This window comes from Anastrepha obliqua, chromosome 3 (assembly GCF_027943255.1).
Source record: "Anastrepha obliqua isolate idAnaObli1 chromosome 3, idAnaObli1_1.0, whole genome shotgun sequence".
NCBI lineage: Eukaryota > Metazoa > Arthropoda > Insecta > Diptera > Tephritidae > Anastrepha > Anastrepha obliqua.
The window spans coordinates 122,330,390-122,349,805 of record NC_072894.1 but is presented as its reverse complement, the minus strand read 5'-3'; the positions used below and the strand labels follow the sequence as shown (position 1 = coordinate 122,349,805).

General features: G+C 36.6%; 1 protein-coding gene across 1 annotated transcript; it reads left to right on the top strand.

The window, feature by feature from the left end:
• The first annotated feature begins 1,413 nt into the window (after positions 1–1,413).
• Positions 1,414–11,664, top strand: LOC129242184 (uncharacterized). The gene is made up of 2 exons (XM_054878746.1): positions 1,414–1,896; positions 11,644–11,664. The coding sequence occupies exons 1-2, from the start codon at positions 1,414–1,416 to the stop codon at positions 11,662–11,664; spliced, it is 504 nt and encodes a 167-aa protein (XP_054734721.1).
• The last annotated feature ends 7,752 nt before the right edge of the window (positions 11,665–19,416 follow it).

Here is a 19,416-nt window from a genome sequence, read left to right as displayed (position 1 = left end):
ATGAACGCACAGACTGGCGAACTAACTCGTATCACTTTCAAACCTAGCTCCCAGCTATGGTTTACTGATGGGTCCAAATTGGAAAATGGTAGAACAGGGGCAGGAATCAATGGGCCTAAATTCCAAAAATCGATTCCAATGGGATACTACCCAGCAATATTCCAGGCAGAAATACATGCCATCGAAATATGTGTGAGAGAGTGCCTTAGCAGGAAAATGAGAGGTACTCACATCTACATACTTTCAGATAGCCAACCGACTCTAAAAGCCCTTCTATCAACAACTATCACCTCTAAATTGGTAAATGATTACCTAAACCTTCCCAACACGTTAGGGAATCTCAACATAGTAACACTAGGCTGGATTCGGGGACATGAAGGACATGAGAGAAATGAAATGGCTGATGACCTTGCAACGCAACGAGCAAATATGCAACTTACTGGTCCTGAGCCTTTCTGTGGACTCACAAAAGGCCACATTAATGAATTCCTTAGGAAATGGGAAGAAAGAAAACTTGCCGCACACTGGCTAAACTGTGCCGGTGAGCGTCAAGCCAAACTATTCCTAAGTCCCAACAAAGGAATATCTGACAAACTTCTCTCACTAAACAGAGTAGATCTGCGTCTTTTAACCGGATACCTTACAGGTCCCTGCAGTCTGAGGTATCATCTAAATAATATTGGTATATCTGAGACCAATGTCTGCCGCTTTTGCGAAATGGACATAGAAAGCTCAGAACATGTTCTTTGTGAATGTCCTGCGTTGGGCAGACAGAGACTTCATCACCTTGGTGGTATCGTAGTATCTCCATGCAATCTTTGGAACAACAAATACAAAATTGTACTAAAATTTTTAAAAAGCCTTTCTAGGCCTTTCACAATAGATCAGCTCTGGTCGCCGTGCGTAATGGCCTTCTAATAATAATAACAATTTTTTTAAATATTTTGAACCTCAAAGTAAAAGTGAAACAGTTGTTTTTAATTACTCTTGTTGTAATTTTGTTGAATTAAATAATTTGTTTGCACTGGATTGGGAAGGGCCGTCAATAGTTCCAGTAATGATGAGAATAATAAATGAACACGATAGAATAGATCGCCTGCTATCAAGTGTTCTTAAGGCAATCAACAAACATCGAGAACGATGGTAATGGTTCAAAAAAGTTTAAGGATCGGAGCCCAAAAAAAAAAAACTTTCTGAACTCTCTGAACCCGATTAGAGAGACCTTTTGGTATGGTCTTTAAAAAACCTACCCCCCAGGTGTCAAGCAAAAAAAGTCATGTTCCCGTTTGAATTTAAACGAGGTGATCACATTTCGAAGAAGTAAATCAAAATAAATCTGTATCAAACTTGAGTTCATAGCGAGCAGTTGGTTGCAAATTTCAGTGAAAAATAGTGAAGTGAAGTTGTGAAGTTATGAATTCCGAGGAAATACGTGACGCGTTGAATTCAATGGAAAATTCCAGTGTTAGTGGTGAGAATTTTAGTCCAGATGAAAATGAGTACATCCCAGATTCAGGCAGTGATACAAGGAGTGATGACAGTATTGATGAAGAACTCGATGCTAGTGCTAAAAATGTTAATAATACTGCTGATGAAGAACAGACGGACACTACGACAGCATGGGCCTCACCTGCTACCGGAGAGACTTTGAAGAATTTCGAAGAATTTACCAATCCACCCCAGGTTTTGCAATATGATGCCAGTACGCCATTTCGATATTACAGAAAGTTTTTGACCGATGAGATATTGGATATTATTGTTGAAGAGACAAATAGGAATGCAAACTCTCAAGTAACTGTCATCGGTAATCGCAGCAGCAGTAGGATGAATATGTGGAAAGACACTGATCGCCAAGAGATCATGGAGTTTCTGGCCATAGTCACGTATATGGGAATGGTAAAATACCCTGCAATAACCGACTATTGGAATCCAAGCACATTGTTCAAAAACGCATTTGTCCCACACGTAATAGCTCGTAACCGGTTTCAGATCTTGCTCAAATTCATTCACTTCGCAGATAATGCCCAGTCCTCTGAAACAAAAACTTATAAAGTTGACAAGGTCTAGCAGGAATTAATTCTGGCCTTTAAACAAAATAGACCAGCTAGCCAAACACTAGTTATCGATGAAAGTATGATACCTTTCCGTGGTCGTCTGGATTTTCGACAATACCTTCCTGGTAAGGCCCATAAATATGGTACATATTAAGGTGTTCAAATTAGCAGACACTACCGGTTACATATATAATTTGAAAATGTATACCGGAAAATCAGACACAACAACAGGGTTTTCTCTTGCAACAAATATTTGTCTTCAACTGATGGAAGGTTATTTTGGACAGAACCGAACACTCACGGTGGACAATTATTATACTTCTATCGAGTTGGGCAATGCTCTCTTAAATAGAAAAACGCATCTACAAGGAACTCTAAGAAAAAACCGGAGAGGCATACCTAAATTAACGAAAAAACTAAAAAAAGGAGAATGCATCACATTTGAAAAAGCTGGAATGGTAGTTGGCTACTGGAGGGACAAGAGAGATGTTCGTTTTTTGTCCACGGTAAGCAATGGAACACTTGTACCCTCTGGAAGCAAGTCCAGAATAACTCGACAAGATATTTTGAAACCTAACGTTATATTGGAGTACAATAAATGTAAACAAGGTTTGTTAATTAAACTCTTTTAAAATTTCAAAATTCAAATACATATCTACTTAAATACTTATTAATTTTATTCCTTCTTTTCAGGAATCGATTTGGCGGATCAAGTGGCAAGCTACTTCAGTCCCTTAAGGAAAACTATTCGTTGGTTCCACAAAGTAGCTTTTGACATGCTATTGAATACGGCGGTTATTAATGCGTATATCCTACACAACGAAAATAACCCCAAAATGCAAATATCTGACTTTCGTCAAAGAATCATCCTTTTCATGAGTGGAAAAGATAGCGCTTCAATAGCGCGCTCATCTCCGCAAGGAAAACACTTTTTAATAACGTCGACAGAAGCAACAAAGGATGGTAGACGCAAGAGACATCGTTGCGGCATGTGCTATTCAGAATTAAAGACGACAAACTCATCGTCAGTCGCCAGGAAGAAGGCCAAACTAGTAGCAACATACTGCGCCCAATGTCGGAGGTCACCATACCTATGTCTTAAACATTTTCAACAACTACATTAAAATTAAAAACAAAAAATATAGTTTTTTCTGTGTCCAGAATTGAATTGAATTTTCTCATTTTTAATTTCGTATTATTTCAAAACTTTGTACTTTACTATGAAATAAAATATTTTTTCTTTTAAAATGAACTTTCATTTTTCCCAAAACTCCTTCCATTAGGGTCCCAGCCCCTAAAATCTACGGGCCTAGGCGTGTATCACTGGTGATACATTGGCACCTGGGGGTAGTTTTTTGAAATGATCACCAGTAATACATTGGCAGCCAACGTGTTAAATAACAGCGGCATACTCTAATCTCGATCTAACAAAAGCACAATACAACGTTTTTAAAGTGTGTGGGTTAGTAAATGCAGAACAATTTCGGCTAGAATTGAATATGACCGTCTCCATCTTAGAGTTAGTCGCAGTTCTTCTACTTCTGCACACAGTTCAATTGTTTGCGAAATCAACAACTGCTTATCCTCTCCAAAAGAGCTAATTGCAGTCCTTGCACGAGCATTCTCTGATTGCAGAGCAGCAAAATGGAAACCATTTAATTTATTTTAAAGTAAACTAGGATTAAGTGACATATCAAAGGTATGAAGTAATACAATTTCGTATGCTTTTATTAATCAATCGACGTTTCTTATTTTATTACGTAGGCTTATGAAGAATTCCAAAATAATAAGAACTGTTATAGGTAAGCGGCCCGAAATGTTTCAGGTCCGAACATTTTATTGGCGGCACAGCGCATATCTGTAAATATGAGTGCATTTATGTGTATATACGACAGAATTTATAGACTTTGTGTTGCTTTTATTGCACGTTACCTGGTGTTGGTTTCTTACTCGTTTTCTACTTTGTATGCCATACCAATTTTTTTATGTTTTTTTATGAAACCTGGCTTCAGCTTCAGCCAATATTCAACTTACTTGAATGAAATTTACTTTGTCGTAATAACAGTTACTTTTACTCAAATCATGTTGGGCTTCATCCATGCATATGTCACTTCTGCATTTTTGTCATTGGTGCTGGCACCATTGCCACTAGACGACGCACGCAATGAAGCATGCAAACATATCAAGAATATTGCTTGACAATTCGCAAGGTAATAAATTTGCTATAGAGTGCTGCATTGGCGTGTGAGCCAATTGTATTATTCGCCTGTTTGCTGAACGCATTGGAAAGGTCACTTGGAAAAATTGCGCAAAAAAATTCTTATTGTATTAGAGCGACGAAAATGCAAATTTAATCTTGCATCAAACATGCACTTTCTCGCATCGGAAAAAAGCTTCAGTGAGCTCTGACAAGACAAACCTATGCTCAAAGAGCTCATATTTGGTATACAGATAGGAAACATCTACTCACAGTTGGATCTCAACAATCTGAAGTACCATCTTTCGCAATTGTGGACGCCAAGGGTACATCAGCACATGGTACATTATCCAGGACCTCCGACCCATAGCAAGAACGTTTTCCGACGCAGAGTTTTAAGGCATATTGTCAAATAATCAAAAAGTAAATTCATGCACAGACGACCTTTCCTTTTTTGAGGTCACTTAATAAAAAAGAACTCATCTGAACTCAGTGTCGCTATAAAGAGCTCAACTCCCATCTGTATACAAGAACCAAATTGGTCACACTGCCCTATCTAATCAAGCAGATAAGCCGCTAAATTACCCGAAAAGCTTCAATAATAAAACTCTAAACAGATTCGGAAACCATGTTACACCGATGTGCCATTAAGTGGGTCAATTAATATATTCTCTCCCGTAAAAATCACAAAGCCCAAATAGGATTACTTTTTTCTTTTTACTCAGATTTGGCCTTTATTCAAGGAATAATGAATCAACATCTATATAAGGGCATTTTGCAACAGCATTTGAAGTCTTGTGTGGATAGCTTGGGCCTTGGCCCGCATTGAATCTTCCAACCGGACAACGATCCCACGCACACCACACTTTCGGTAAGGGAATGGCTGCTGTACTATGCTCCACGTCAGCTTCTTAGTCCTCTTCAATCACCAGACTTAAGTTCTATAGAGATTGCGACGAGGAAACTATTGTTTGTTTTTTTTTTCTATCACTCATGAAAGGAAATAAAACTGCAAATAAAACTAATTGTAAGTATAATTTAATAAGTTTAAAATACACGAAAGAGAGGAAATTTGTGTAATATATGTATCAACATTATTTAAAAAAATTTAATTGTTTAAATAAATTTCTGTGTAATAATTATATTCGAAAACAATATTAAATCCAGTCCGATGTTTTTTTTCGGCAACACATGAAATCTAGGTAGTCCAGTTTTAATGTTCCATCTGCTGTTTTTCTGAATGATAAATAAGCTGCCACACCTGCTGAAGGGGTAAACCTGTTTGGTGATTTTTTTAAAGCAAATTTTGTAAGTGAAGAACTTGGTTCGAACTGGCTCTGTCCTTTAAATGCCACCGCGTCTCTGAACTTTAGTTGTTTTAATCTGTCATTAGAGGATATTGAGAGGGGTATTTAAGCCCTTACACCTTCTACAAAAACGGATGTTGATGGTCTTTCAGTTGCTCTTTTCAAACATTGTTCAGCTCTTTCTTTTCCTTTCAAGTTAATTTTCAATAAATCGTTAGCCTCTGGTGTCTTTATCGACGGTTGAAAAACGACAGTTTTGATTACAATTTTTAAAAGTGGAAAAAATGATATCCGTAATTACAAACCAATCTCGAAGCTCTCATCAATCTCTAAATTATTTGAAAATATTGCCAAAGAAAGGATGTAGATATACTCGTATTGCAACTAAAATAATCATATCACCATACCATCCATAGTTTTGTGACAGGTAGGTCTACAGTTTCCAATTTGACCGTTTTCACTGAATACTTTGCGTCTTCTGGTGCACCTCAGGGAAGTATAGTTTTCTTTCATTTACCGCTTCGCGTTTCGTTTTATTTATGAATGGGATACGTAGTTGTTTCTCTTTTTCACCTTCTGCATGCGGATGATTTTGAAGTTATGTATTAAAGTATTCTGTTATTTCAAACTCGGCTGATTTTCATAAACTGCAAGGTGGTGTTACCAGTACTATTAATTGGCGTCTCGATTATCGGTCATGATATACTCCAATCTGTTGAAGAAATCAATGACCTAGAGGATCTTTTTGATGCACGCTTTACATTTCTTTATCATGTGGACTTTACTAAATTTAAAACGTACTCCATTCCTGGCTTTATAAGAAGGAATAGCTCGAATTTGACAGGCCCTAAGTTTCTATTTTGCATGCATTTATTCGATCTATAGTAGATTAGAATATGCCGCGTTTATTTGGAGACCTTACCACCGCTTCTCTGTTGAAAGAAATGAACGAATACAAAAAGTTTATGCTCTCTTTACCCTAAATTTCTCTGACTCTGTCCCATCATATAAATCCCGTCTACTTTTCATTAATTTTAAAATCTTAGAAGGCAGAAAATCGCTCTATCGCTTTTTTGAAGTGAAACTTCTTTAGGCGCGTCGGGGGCCCCAACCCAGATTGAAAATAGGCGAGTGAAACGGTAAGTTCGGAGCGTTACCGAAATCCGTCAAATGGGCGGGGCCAAGGAGCAGCTGCTCCTTCCCACTCTCGCCTATTCGCTCTCTCTGTCGCTCTCTCGCATCGCAAGCGCGAGCCACCGAGGGAGCCACCGAGACACGCCGTCTCTCCCCTTCTCTCTCGAATGCCTTTCTTTCTCTCCCGTTTGCTCAATAGCAAACTACCCACGCCGTGCATCAGTCGTTCAGTAAGTGTGAAGTGTGTGTTAGTACAAGTGTGTGTGTGTGTTAGTACAACTAGACAGGGAACAACAATAGACGCAGTTTTCGCACGATTCATCAACAATTTGAGCGCAAATGTATATATCTCCAACTTTAGCTATCATAAGCCGATTATTAGTATATTAGGAAATAACCATTGTGAGAGTGATCCTGAAAATGTTGCGATGTCATGTGAATAATTTGTGAATACAATCGATGTATACACTAGAAATGTGTTGAAAAGGTGCCTATGATTCCATTGTAATTATAACTATATTTTATCAATTTATAATAAAAAATTTATGAGTAATATTTACGCTTTTCTGAAAAAAAAATATGAAAACGTGAATTTAACACGAGAGAGGGGGGAGAGGTCTAAACCGGGGCTCCCATGCATGGAACAACCAACTTAGAAGTTTCACTTCTACCGTGCGTGAGTCTGACAGACCCTAGATTTTTTTTTTGCTTAATATTATCAATGGTGAAATTGTCTGTTTTTCTCTTCTAGAAATGATTAACTTTGGGGTCCCTCCAAGCCCTTTACCTAATAAATATCCGTTCAGAATAGGTTCAGCACAAATTATGCCTGTAATGCTCCTATTGCTCGCTTTTCTCATGAACTCAATGATATCTCCAATTCTATTAAACCTGATTCCACATTATCTTAACTATGTGTTTGTGCTCAAAGTAAGTTTAGGCAAAACTAAATCTACTGCTATTCCATGTTTTCGCCGATATATTGTATATATACATATTTTACTCCAATGGCTCTGCAAATTTGGACAAGGAAAGACATCGAAAATAAAAAGTAAAACGTGATCAATCTTTGGAATTGGTTGGTAAAGCAATTTATAACTGTTGAAAAAGCTATACAAGTCACCCAATATCTTCTTATTGTTTTCTTGTCTGTCGTACCAAAATCAAAATGTTATTCCATCTACGCTATTTCGCAGCGGTAAAACTTCAGCAGTTGTAATACTGGGTTTGATTGAATTCACTTGAATAAAGGCACTAAGACATTTTTTTTTACATTTAGTTTGAAAAGCTTAATAGTTTGTGCTGCCAACTTGTTCCTAAATTACTTGGTAAATACGTTGTAGTGGTCCAAATGTTTCACGAATCTCGGAAAAGATAACTTAATAGAGCAGAGCTTCATAGATGTTTCCCGTCATTTTGTAATCTACAATTTTCAATTCGAACGTGCCATATTGCTCTCCATACCATAACACCACCTTCACAGCTCTGATGTCGACCCAAATACCTATCCTCCTTTCTGAAGTCATAATTGCATCAATCCGGCCCATTCAGGTTGAATTTCTTTACGTCACTCAATACTACTTTTTGCATTCATAGGGATCGGATTATTTCTAACAGAACTCCAAGACATGTGGTACTTTGCGAAATCTATTCAAATGAGGTTTTATTTTGTAACTTTGTGTGCTTCAGATGTGGTGCTTTTAGCCCTTCGAACGGTGGATTTGCTGACCACAACATTTGACATTTTCTTAATTTTTGCTATTGAAATAGCGGAATTTTATGCAATCCTAAGAATCTGGCGAGTTTCCATCAGTGTGAAAGCCATCGCAGGTCTACCTTTGTAGTTCTTACCATAAGAGGCACCTTTTTCACGTAAAGATCCAGAACGTGTGCACTTCGCCTAATCTTTTTTGCAATTTGGCTATTTGAAATCCCTCTAAGGTTAAGATATAATATAAGGTAACTGGCATCTAGTTCGTACAAAAGATCAGACAAAGATCCTTCGGTGTATGTCAAAGCAATGTGGTCTTCAACTTTGCGCCAATGTTTCCATTTAACAGATTCATCCATCAATGGCCAATATTTTAAGGGCATTAATTCATTTCTTACATCCTGAACACAATGTTTGCACTTGTTCATCATACATTTTTCGTTTTTAATGTTGCAACAAGCAGATTCGAGAAATTTTTCAAAGTTGGATGAAAAAGATTGTATAAAATCCGCACTGCTTTCCAAAACAAATGCAAAATTGGCGTGATGCTTACAAACACACATATTATGTGGTATCTTGCATGATAGTTGCACATGTTTTGGTCGCAATTCGTAAAATGCAGACTTGCTAACGAAGTTAGTAGTTTTCTCCAATTTGTAGAGTTCGTACGACTCAGCAACAGATAGCACCATAAAACGCTTGGCCACTACTTCAATGTGTCCTTTCTACCTGCGGCTGCGGACACTAATATCATCTCTTGAGTAAAAGTCTACGACAAACTGTTTTTTTTTCTTTCTCGTATTGCCGATTTAGATTCGTTCTTCAATGATAATGTATATTACCATATTTTTCGTATAACAAATCAACAATATACCTTCTTTTCTGTGGGTCGGCCGACAAAGCAGTTTTGGCTTTTTTTAATGCCTTTCCTATTGTTTGCCTGCGTTTATAGGGCTGATTGGCTTCTGGGCTATATTCTTTGGCACATTCATTTTTCTTTCTCAGGCGAAATGCTTGTTGTCTTTTACAATTTTGTTTTCTTATTGCATCACTTTATGCTTGCTGGATTCTAACCTTTTGACGTGATAACGTCTCATAATTCGATTTAACAGGCTGCACGCACGAAAAAATGTGTCGTTACCTTGCTCATTTGTCGTTACCTTGCTCATTTATCGTAATCTTGCTCATTTGTCGTTACCTTGCTCATTTGTCGTTACCTTGCTCATTGCCGTTACCTTGAATGAACTGCAAGCGAAAGCGCGGAACGAACGACAAAGCAAACAAAGCAAACGAACGGCAACGTTCCACATCTTACTCTCTCCTACTTAAGTGAGCGTATATATGCATGTATATGCGCATATGTACATATATAAAATCACGTATTTGTATTTTCATATGCCTTCTTATTGATTATTATTAGTTTGATTTACTTGAAGAATTTAAAATAAAACCAATTTTTTTAATAATACCTGTTGTTTTAATGTTATTATTATTAATTTTTTATTATATATGAAGGAAAAAATGTATGGTAATATTTACCATATACCTTATAAGATATGTTGTATACTAATATATGTATATAAACATGCATATACATATACAATTTCGCGCAATTTTCAAAAAGAATAAATCTATATGTAAAGATGCATACAAGTCATATGGACATATCTATTCCGTACGCAAGAAAATGTAAGCTAATGTGCTTGAACTGCAAGCGAGAGCGCGGAACGAACGACAAAGAGCACAATCGGCCCCCGCGTTCGGCAACGTTCGACATCTGGCTCTGTCCTACTTGAGTGAGCATACATAAATATGTATGTGTATGTATGTATATGCGCATTTGTATATAAATTCACATACTTGTATTTGCATATGCCTTCTTCCTGTGTGCATGGTAATGAACCATTTCTCTGTTGAGAATAGGACGATGATTGAAAAAGTAGGAAATGAAAGGGAGTGTTTCGGGTGTAAAGTGTCTTGAAAAAGGCAAATCGATGATGGTGCCTCTTAGTGTTGTTGACTTTTTAACGTCTGATGCACAATCGAAATTGAACATATCTTTCATGAATTTGATAAATGTTTCGCCATTTTTCACGTTTGTGTAAATGTAACTTGACCTTTTCCATTGCAATTCCATTTACCTCCTCCTCTATATCCATACAAAATATCTATCAAACAAATAAAATTAAAATTTTGTTTTGAAAATTGCAACCATTACATCAGTATTTTCTTATGACGTTGCCACGTTAAACTATCGTCAGTAAACCGACTTTACAGACAACCTCTTTTTTCTGTACTTTGATGGCCTCTCTTTTGCTTTTAAACGGCTTCTCTCCAGCCTCAGTAGGTCAGTTTTTAGTTTTTCCCTATAGCACTTTGAGTATTTTTTACAGTTACTCGAAGAATCCATCTACATAAGACATGATTGAATTATAATTCAGAAAAAGCCATCACCACCAGACGTTACGAAACTTTGAAGCTCAATACGACAGAAATTCCTTGCTTAAATGGCGTAATTTTTAATTTAATTTGTAAACTTTATCAACTTTTATTAAAATACCAAATTATTTGCATCTACAATCGCCAGCGCAGTTATAATAAGACTAAATAGCATCTGTATGGCGTGACGTTATTGATGAACATCTTTTAAAAGTAAATGCAAAATTTACCGTTAATTGAAACGTCACTGCTCTTTTACATTGGTTTTACGCTTAGTTGTTGTTATTGCCAAATTGTAGCTATTAGAGTTGAATTGCAGAGTTACTCTTAGAAATTTAAACCGCAAAGAGAAAACGCTCTTGTAAATAAAAAAACTGATCACCAAGTGAACATCAAATTTGTGTTCCGATAACTCAAGAACGCAATTAAGGAAAATTTTCAAAATATTAGTTTTATGATATTTAAATAGTTTTCTTTAATAAATCAAGCAATTTTTTTTGTTTAATCATAGTCTAGGTTTTCGGTTAAGGTAGACTTTTCTGTGGAAGTTCCCATATCGATTTTCACTTTTTCGCGAATTGCTAAACCTTTCCGCTCTCCCATTTTATTATTATGGAATTAAGAAGTTTTGAACCAAACACATTGAATGCTTAAACAAACGATCACTTTTCATAGCTTTTATGCGCAAATAATGTAGCCAAACCAATAAATCAATCAAACAGTATTGCAGCTGCTGCAGTTTTACTGCTGCGAAATACCTTTAAATGAAATAATATTTTAATATATGTTTATTTTTTTTAGCAAAGTACAGTCCTCACCTAGCCTAACCTAACCTAACAGTCCTCACTTAAATTATCATATACCTTGGATTACATCATCGAATACGGTTGCTTTAATAACGTTTTTTTTTTTCAATACAAATTCTTGCTTCTAATCAAGTGAACCAGGTTGTATACTAAGATCCTGCACCTTTAGAGTACGTTTGAGATTTTTGGCCTCAGCTTTTATGGCGATGTTAGACTGTGAGATATAATATTGGGATACAAAGATATTTCATGTCACAGTGTGCTACCCATCTTGTAATAAAAAACATTTGATCTTATTTGCTCCTGCCTTTGCGTGATTGAGACTGCGTATCTTCACCAGCCAGTCAATCAAAGATGTCACCCACTTACATATTTATATTTAGGCATCCATTGAACGGAAAAACACTAAAATTTCATGTTTTTTTTTTTTGCCTGCAAAACGACCTCCAATTTGAACGAAGTAACATTAGTGTGCACCATTCGTTCCAGTTAAGTTTTACTGCATGAAAAGCTAACACCACCTCAGATCATGCTCTCAAATGCGCTTTTCCATATACCAACTGCAATAAAAAATGGATCTGCATATTGAAAACGAAAGTGCCGATTTTATTTTATGTTTTATCACACCTCTCCGCGCTGGTATCCGGTAAACAATATAACTCGAACGGGAAGTTAAAATGCCATTAAATGCACTACAATGATAAATACATAAAATGGCTGTGAAAGTGATTGGAAAAATCAGCTTACAAAAAATGGGTGTTGAAGTGGTGGGAGCAAAGTTGTATTTTTTGCACGCAAGCCAAACAGGCAGCAGATGTAACTAGTAGATTGAAAAATCTAACAGCAGGGAGAACGCACTAATATAAAATAAAAGCAAGACGCAAGTGAAGTGAGCAGTCAAGTGCGCTGCGCCTGATGGTATACTACGCGAAATTCATCGCAATAATGTTTTTATGGTTGAAAATATCACAACAAAAGGTGTTTGGCAAAATACCGATTCAACGCTGAAAATTTTTGATGGAATCTATGCTTATAAAAACAATAAATTGAATGAATGAAGCTGTATTGGTAGAGCGCTTTTTATCCTTTTTAGTGGCTACACTGTATTAAATAACTATTTCACTGGGATTTATTGACAAGTTTGAACAATTATTTGAATCCTATTTAATTTTCATAATTTCTTTATGAAAATATAGATCATTCAACTATAAAAATCTATATTGAAGTTTCAAATTTACAAACAAAAATTTTAATATTTTCAGAACTTTTAGATTACATTTTGATCTTGTTATAAGAATTACTACATTAAAACAAATTTAAGCTATGACTTAAAACTTTATGTAGCAATGATCACTTATGGTCAAAAGCTTGTAACAAATTTGCTTTGATTTAGTAAGTCTTTTTGAGGTATGCACTTTTATAGTCCACTGCATTTTGGAATAGAAAAGTGCAATTTTCCAATGGCATAAAAATTGTGTCGAACAGTTTTACTATTTTGTTTTTAATGGTCTTCTGACATCCGTATAACGAATGTTCGAAATTTTTTAGATAAAAAAAATACAACATCGTCAGCAAAAAAGAATTGTCAAAAATAAAAAACGATTTTTGACCTACTTTAAACTTGTATTTTCTACCAAAATCAAGTGGGCTATAAAAGCAGATAGCCGATATTTTTCTAAAAATTCCCATGGAAAGGTTTGAAATTTTTATTTTTTTTATTGTAATGTTATAAATTTTTATTTACATTCCATAAAGATTACACCTAGTATAAAACTAATAAGTGATTTTCATTTCACAATTTGAAGTAGCTTAAACAATATTGACACCTAAGTCTTGAGGTTTCTTTCTTTTTAATCTTCTTTTTACAATTGCTTCGTCGCTTAGTACGGAAGCTTCTGCGTTAATGTGTCTTTTTAGTTTTTCAGCATGCTTAACTGCACAGAGATTGGCTGTGTCTGAGACGGTTTTTAAATTTAAATCTTTGTGCAGATCTTCATCACGCACGTACCAGGGAGCTTTAACGATTCCCCTCATTACTCTATTTTGGAGGCGCTGTATAATGTCGATGTTGGTCTTTGCAGTACATCCCCATAATTGAAGACCATAGGTCCACACCGGCTTTAGCATTTGGTTGTAAATGAGGAGTTTATTTTGAGTTGATAGCTCAGTGTTTCTGCCAATTAGCCATTGGAGTTTTTGCGTCTTAAGATTCAGCTCAGCAGCTTTGATTTTCACGTGCTCTTTCCACTTGAGCTTTACATCTAAAGTCATGCCTAGATACTTTGCACTATTAGCATTTGGCACTATTGCTGACAAAATATGAACTGGTTTGTAGATAATTTTTTTATTAGTAAAATCCACGTGAACTGATTTGGTTTCGGTTAGCTTTATGTTCCAATTTTCAGTCCATGTGACTACTTCGTCAATGGACTTCTGCAGTTTCTGGATGGATTCGTTTTCAGTTGTTCCAACAGCTAAGATGCATGTATCGTCAGCGAATGTAGCTACTTTGCACATTTTCGGTACTGGCAGGTCTGCGGTATAGAGTAGGTACAGTACTGGGCCGAGTATGCTGCCTTGTGGTACTCCGCCCAATATTTGTTTTATTTCCGAATACGCCTGCTTTTGCTTTACTCTAAAGTACTTATTTGTTATATACGATTCCAAAATGTCAGTGAACTGCAACGGAAGAAGGGCTTTTAATTTACAAAGTAGTCCTGCGTGCCATACTTTATCAAATGCCTGGGCAACGTCAAGGAATATTGCTGAGCAGACTTTATTACTCTCTAGCGCGACTTCTATTGTTTGTGTTATCCTGTGTATTTGTTCGACGGTAGAGTGTTTTTCCCGGAAGCCAAACTGATGTGAGGGTATGATGTTTCTACATGCAATTATAGATTTTAAGCGTTTGGAGAACAGCTTTTCGAATAGTTTACCCATTACTGGAAGCAGAGCGATTGGCCGGTAAGATGACACTTCATTCGGATTTTTCCCTGGTTTAGGTATCATTACTATTTCGGATACTTTCCATTGGAATGGTATATATTTGGTATATATATATATATATATATATGTATTTTTATATATGCGTTCATTATAGAAGTCAATTTCATTAGCGCCTTAGTTGATATATTTCTCAAAACTTCGGCGGTTATTAAGTCGAACCCTGGACTCTTCCTTAATTTTAAATTGGAAATTTCGGTAGCAACTTCATCTATACTGGAATGCTTTATTTTAACGAACTCTTGTACAGTTTATGGCGGAGTGAAATTTATTGTTTTTCGGTGCGGTTGAAAGATTTTCTGCAGGTGGTTTGCAAATACGTCAGCTTTTTCTGCATCGCTTTTAGCCCAAATGTGAATTTTGATGAAAATTAGTTGCAGTTTTTTTATTTGCACAAAGTCTGAAATTTAGATTTATATAGTTTTTGTAAAAGAATTAATAATGTTTTCCAAAACAAAATTACTAAAGTTGGATGAGTATCTGCATAAGACCCTTCGCCTTTATTAGCAATAATGCAAACATCTGATCTGGCCCTGATTCGCTGCTTTTCACTCTCTTGACTCACTGTCTCCGAGAAGGTACCGCTGCCGATGATTGAGCGACACTTAGCTTGACGTACTTTCGCCCACCGTTCATTATCATCGCAAATGGATTTATTTGCTCCTGGCTGCCTGTCATTGGTTCCTTGTTTACCAGCGGCCTCTAATTTAACGCTTGCACACTAAGAGAAATGCTTCTCGTATGTTTTCTTATTGGTGCGGGGAATTTTGAATAGTGGAATTCCCGCTATATTGAGCACGCGATCTCTTTCCATTGGCTTTAACATATTCTATCAATGGTGCTTGAATAGCTTTTTCGAGACGTGATTGGGCCTTTCCTCCGTTAGTTTTTTGTGCATTGCGGAGATTGATCCGACAACACAACACTCTCATCGATTGATTTACAAGTCTCTGCAGCACTATCGTTTTTGCTATCTTCGAGTCCAGCATGCTAGGAGCATCACCATTAGCAGGAGAGACGACCGCTGGGCGAAAGAGCGACACACACACTAATTCTCTTTGATCAACTGGAAAATTGCTAGCCATTGTTTGTTCATTACCTACAGGGTGGTTGGAGGATTCGCGAACTCCTATGCTGTTAGTGGCAGACTCAAACACGCGTGGTGAAGTTATGCGTTCGGGTGGTCTCTGTGTTTTGGAGCAACGCATAAACGGATTCACATTCTCCATATCTTGTACACCACTTCGATGTGAAACTCACCACTCTGAGCCGTACTCAACGTAGCAGCTTAAATTTTTTATTTGCTACTATTCTCTCTGTTTTTTTTTCACTTGTCCACTGTGTACACTACTTTGCTGAACTTAGCCGCTATCAACGTAGCTGTTTCAATTTTTAGTTTTGCTACATCTCTCTTTATTTTTACTTTTGATTATCTTGCTCAGAAAAAAAATTCCAGCACAAAAAGCGGAAAGACTCACCTGTAGGAGCAGAATCGCCTCCTTTTAGAGCGCGATTGACTACTACAGCGGTTATGAGCGTTTTTCCCACTCTCAGTTGAAATTCGTTTTTTGTTTCACTATGCATTTTGGCACTTTTGACGTCCTGTCTGACAACACCACTACACTTGATAAAAGGATGCACAAGTATATGGTTTTTGTATTGATGGTAGTGCAGACTATTTGGCTTTAAAAAGCCCGTAATAGGTTTCGGAGATAGAGAAATCGATGCATAGCCGATATGAAGATCTGGCACCTAAATCACTGAAACCTTTACCGCAATTAGTACAGTAACGCAATCATCAATGCATACAGTGTACGCGTATTTCATGTTCTAAAGAAACTTATTTAATGGTAATTTACGCTTATCAGTAAAAATTTATTTCCGAACTTACATATAATACATTGAGTACCAGATATAAAGGGTAGTTGAACTTCCAGGGCCGATGTTGAATGTAAACCACACCTAAACGTCAAGTTTTTTCCTGCATTTTATGTGGCATTTTTAAATTTCAGAGTAATTCAATTTGAACCATGGAAAGATACACAATCGAGCAACGCGTTAAAGTTATTCAGGCTTATTATGAAAACGGGAGTCCGCCGAAGTGAAACATGGCTGGTCTCCAACACCATCACACAGAGGCTACAATCTTTCGTCAACAAATGTTTAGCTTGAAGAGTTTGTTGTTGTTTTCAAAGAAAAATATTTTCTTCTCCAGACAAAAAATTAGTACTGTAGGTCAATGAACATTGAAATAAAGAAACAAATTTCTCTTGCCGAAAACATCGATACATCGAAGATCCGACTATAAATGCCGAAAACATAAGGAAAAATGTAGAGGTGACCCCTACCTACGGCCAAACAAAAAACTCAAATACTCAAAAACTCGAAATGTACGGCGAACTTTTTTTTGGCGCGGATGAATGTGAATATATGTAGCGGAAATTTTTTGATGCTTAACACACAATAAAAATTTTGAAGAGGGTCAGCAAAGCCCTTTCAATTTAATTTAATTTTATCATTTCCATACACTTTTGTTTATTTAAATTTAAGCTCAGGCTCGTATTTCTCTTATTTCGACTACACCCGTCAGAGTGTTTTGGAGCAATTCAATTCAATGATTACGAAAAGGTCTGCGTTTCTTGGGAATAAGCGAAAAATAAAATGTTCTGGAAAAATAAATGATAAAAATACAAGACCATTCTGTTATCACAAACTTACAAAAAAAAGAAACAAACAATAAAAAAATTGTGTTTCAGCGGAAGCAAGCGAACAAATAAAAGAGTACAACAAATTGTTGTAGTAAAGTAAAAAGAACTAAAAGATAAGAAAAAAACCTGGAGGCAAAAAGGCGGGCTGAAAGTAAAAAAGTGAATGAGGGGCACACGAAACGGATAGCAAGCGAATGTTAACTTAACAAAGAAATATGTAAAGGTATAGTATAAATGTAAGTATATGATTATTTATAAATAAAAATACAACAATAACATTTTCGCAAGCATAAAAGAAATATGAAGATATGAAAAAGGACACAAGCGAAAACAAGCAAAAACAGAATATAGCAACACGTGCGAATCAGTGGTGCCTTCACGCATCATAAGCAATATTTATATTTATACATATATATTTATGTATGCGCAAATGTGTGTGTCTGTTTCTGCATGAATACTAGGTTGACCCTACTCACGCGAATTGTGGCTTCAATAAACCCGTATGGCAGTCAATTTGATGTATGTCAAATTTTTACACAAGCAAAGAATAAATGCAAAAGACAAGGCGGAAGCAGAAAAGAAAAACGGGAAGTTCGCTTGCATTACTTTAACGTTCAACCATTTCGAGAAATTTTGTTTACACTTTTGTATTGAGTGAAAGCATCACTCATACGCCAAGGTGTGCGGCGGTAAGCAACGAGATAAAAGAAATAAAGGCATGGTGGATGAGATAATTTATGCATTTTTCTTTGACATGTGCCACTCTCCGCACAGTTATTCTTCTTCTTGATTGGCGCGATAACCGCTCAAGCGATTTTCTTTCTCGAGTTAACCGGCGCCTGCAGGAAACACCAAGTAAAGTCAAATCTCTCAAATACTTCAAGTAACGCCTCATCGAATGCTGTCGTCGTCCAAGCTTCTGCGCCACACGATAGGACAGGCATGATAAGAGCCTTATAAAACGTGAGTTTTGTTCGTTGAGGGAGGACTTTGCTACTCAATCGCCTACTTAGTACAAAGTATCACTTGTTGGCAAGAGAGAATGATTCCGTTTGCAGAATTCCACGCAAGTGGGGAAAGTCCCTGATAATCATTCACATGGAAGTGTCCAGGACGATTTTTCTGCATATGGTCCAAGCAGCTCGTAACTTCTGGGCTTCACCTAAGTATCCTCCGCGCATCCGTTTGAAAGCGAGCTTATGTGAGAAGACGAATCAACCCAGGATACCTGGTTGTGCGCTGGGTTTGGAACCCGCCACGTAAAAACTATCGCACAATGAAAACCAAAGCGAAGCCTCGGATGAGAACTGCCTGCTGTAATGACGACCTCTACAAACGAACTAAATTTTCCGAACTAAGGTATCGTAGTTGAGCTCTGTTCCTTTCGTAAAGGAAGCTTAATGAGTTCGCGTATATGTAGGTTGAAGCATTGAGTTGAGATTTGGTTCAGCACCTCAATACTTTCATACTTTTAAAATAGTAATGGGGTATATCAGTAAGAAATTTGGTATAACCAATCAAATTGGGACTCTTTGAATTCCGGGTCTTATTGACAATGAAAGAAATGCCTTTAAATTGTCAACAAACTCACAAAGAAGAAAGTATAAGCTCTCTGTATGGCTCCAAGAACCTTTTCGACTTGGGCAAAACATGAGTGTTGTCTCTGACCAAAGAAGAAAAAGAAGCTTACAGTGAACTATATTGGGGCATTTTTGCATTCATTTAACCGAAAACGCTTTAAGACTTGCATAAGTTTCTCTGAGAACAACTTTTGAATTGTCACGGTAAATTTGGCTGAAACCACACCTGACTAAAGTTAGAAAAAAGGTTAAAGAATATTCTCTAAATCTTGGAGTATGCACAATGTATCTTAAGGTCCCCAACAATAATAACATCATATTAATAACGAATTTCACAAAAACCAACCTTCGAGATATCACGGGTAAAGAAATCTATCGAAGAGAGCATTTACCGGTATCAAAAAATTTACCCTTGTTCCGTAATTTAGTTTCTTAATGAAGAAAGAAAAATACCTAAGAATATTATGGTCCACATAT

Coding starts and splice junctions, on each gene's coding strand:
- LOC129242184 (XM_054878746.1), top strand. CDS start 1,414: ATGAATTCCGAGGAAATACGTGACGCGTTGAATTCAATGGAAAATTCC. Junction 1,897..11,643: donor TAGTCACGTATATGGGAATG/GTAAAATACCCT, acceptor TATTTTTTTTAG/CAAAGTACAGTCCTCACCTA.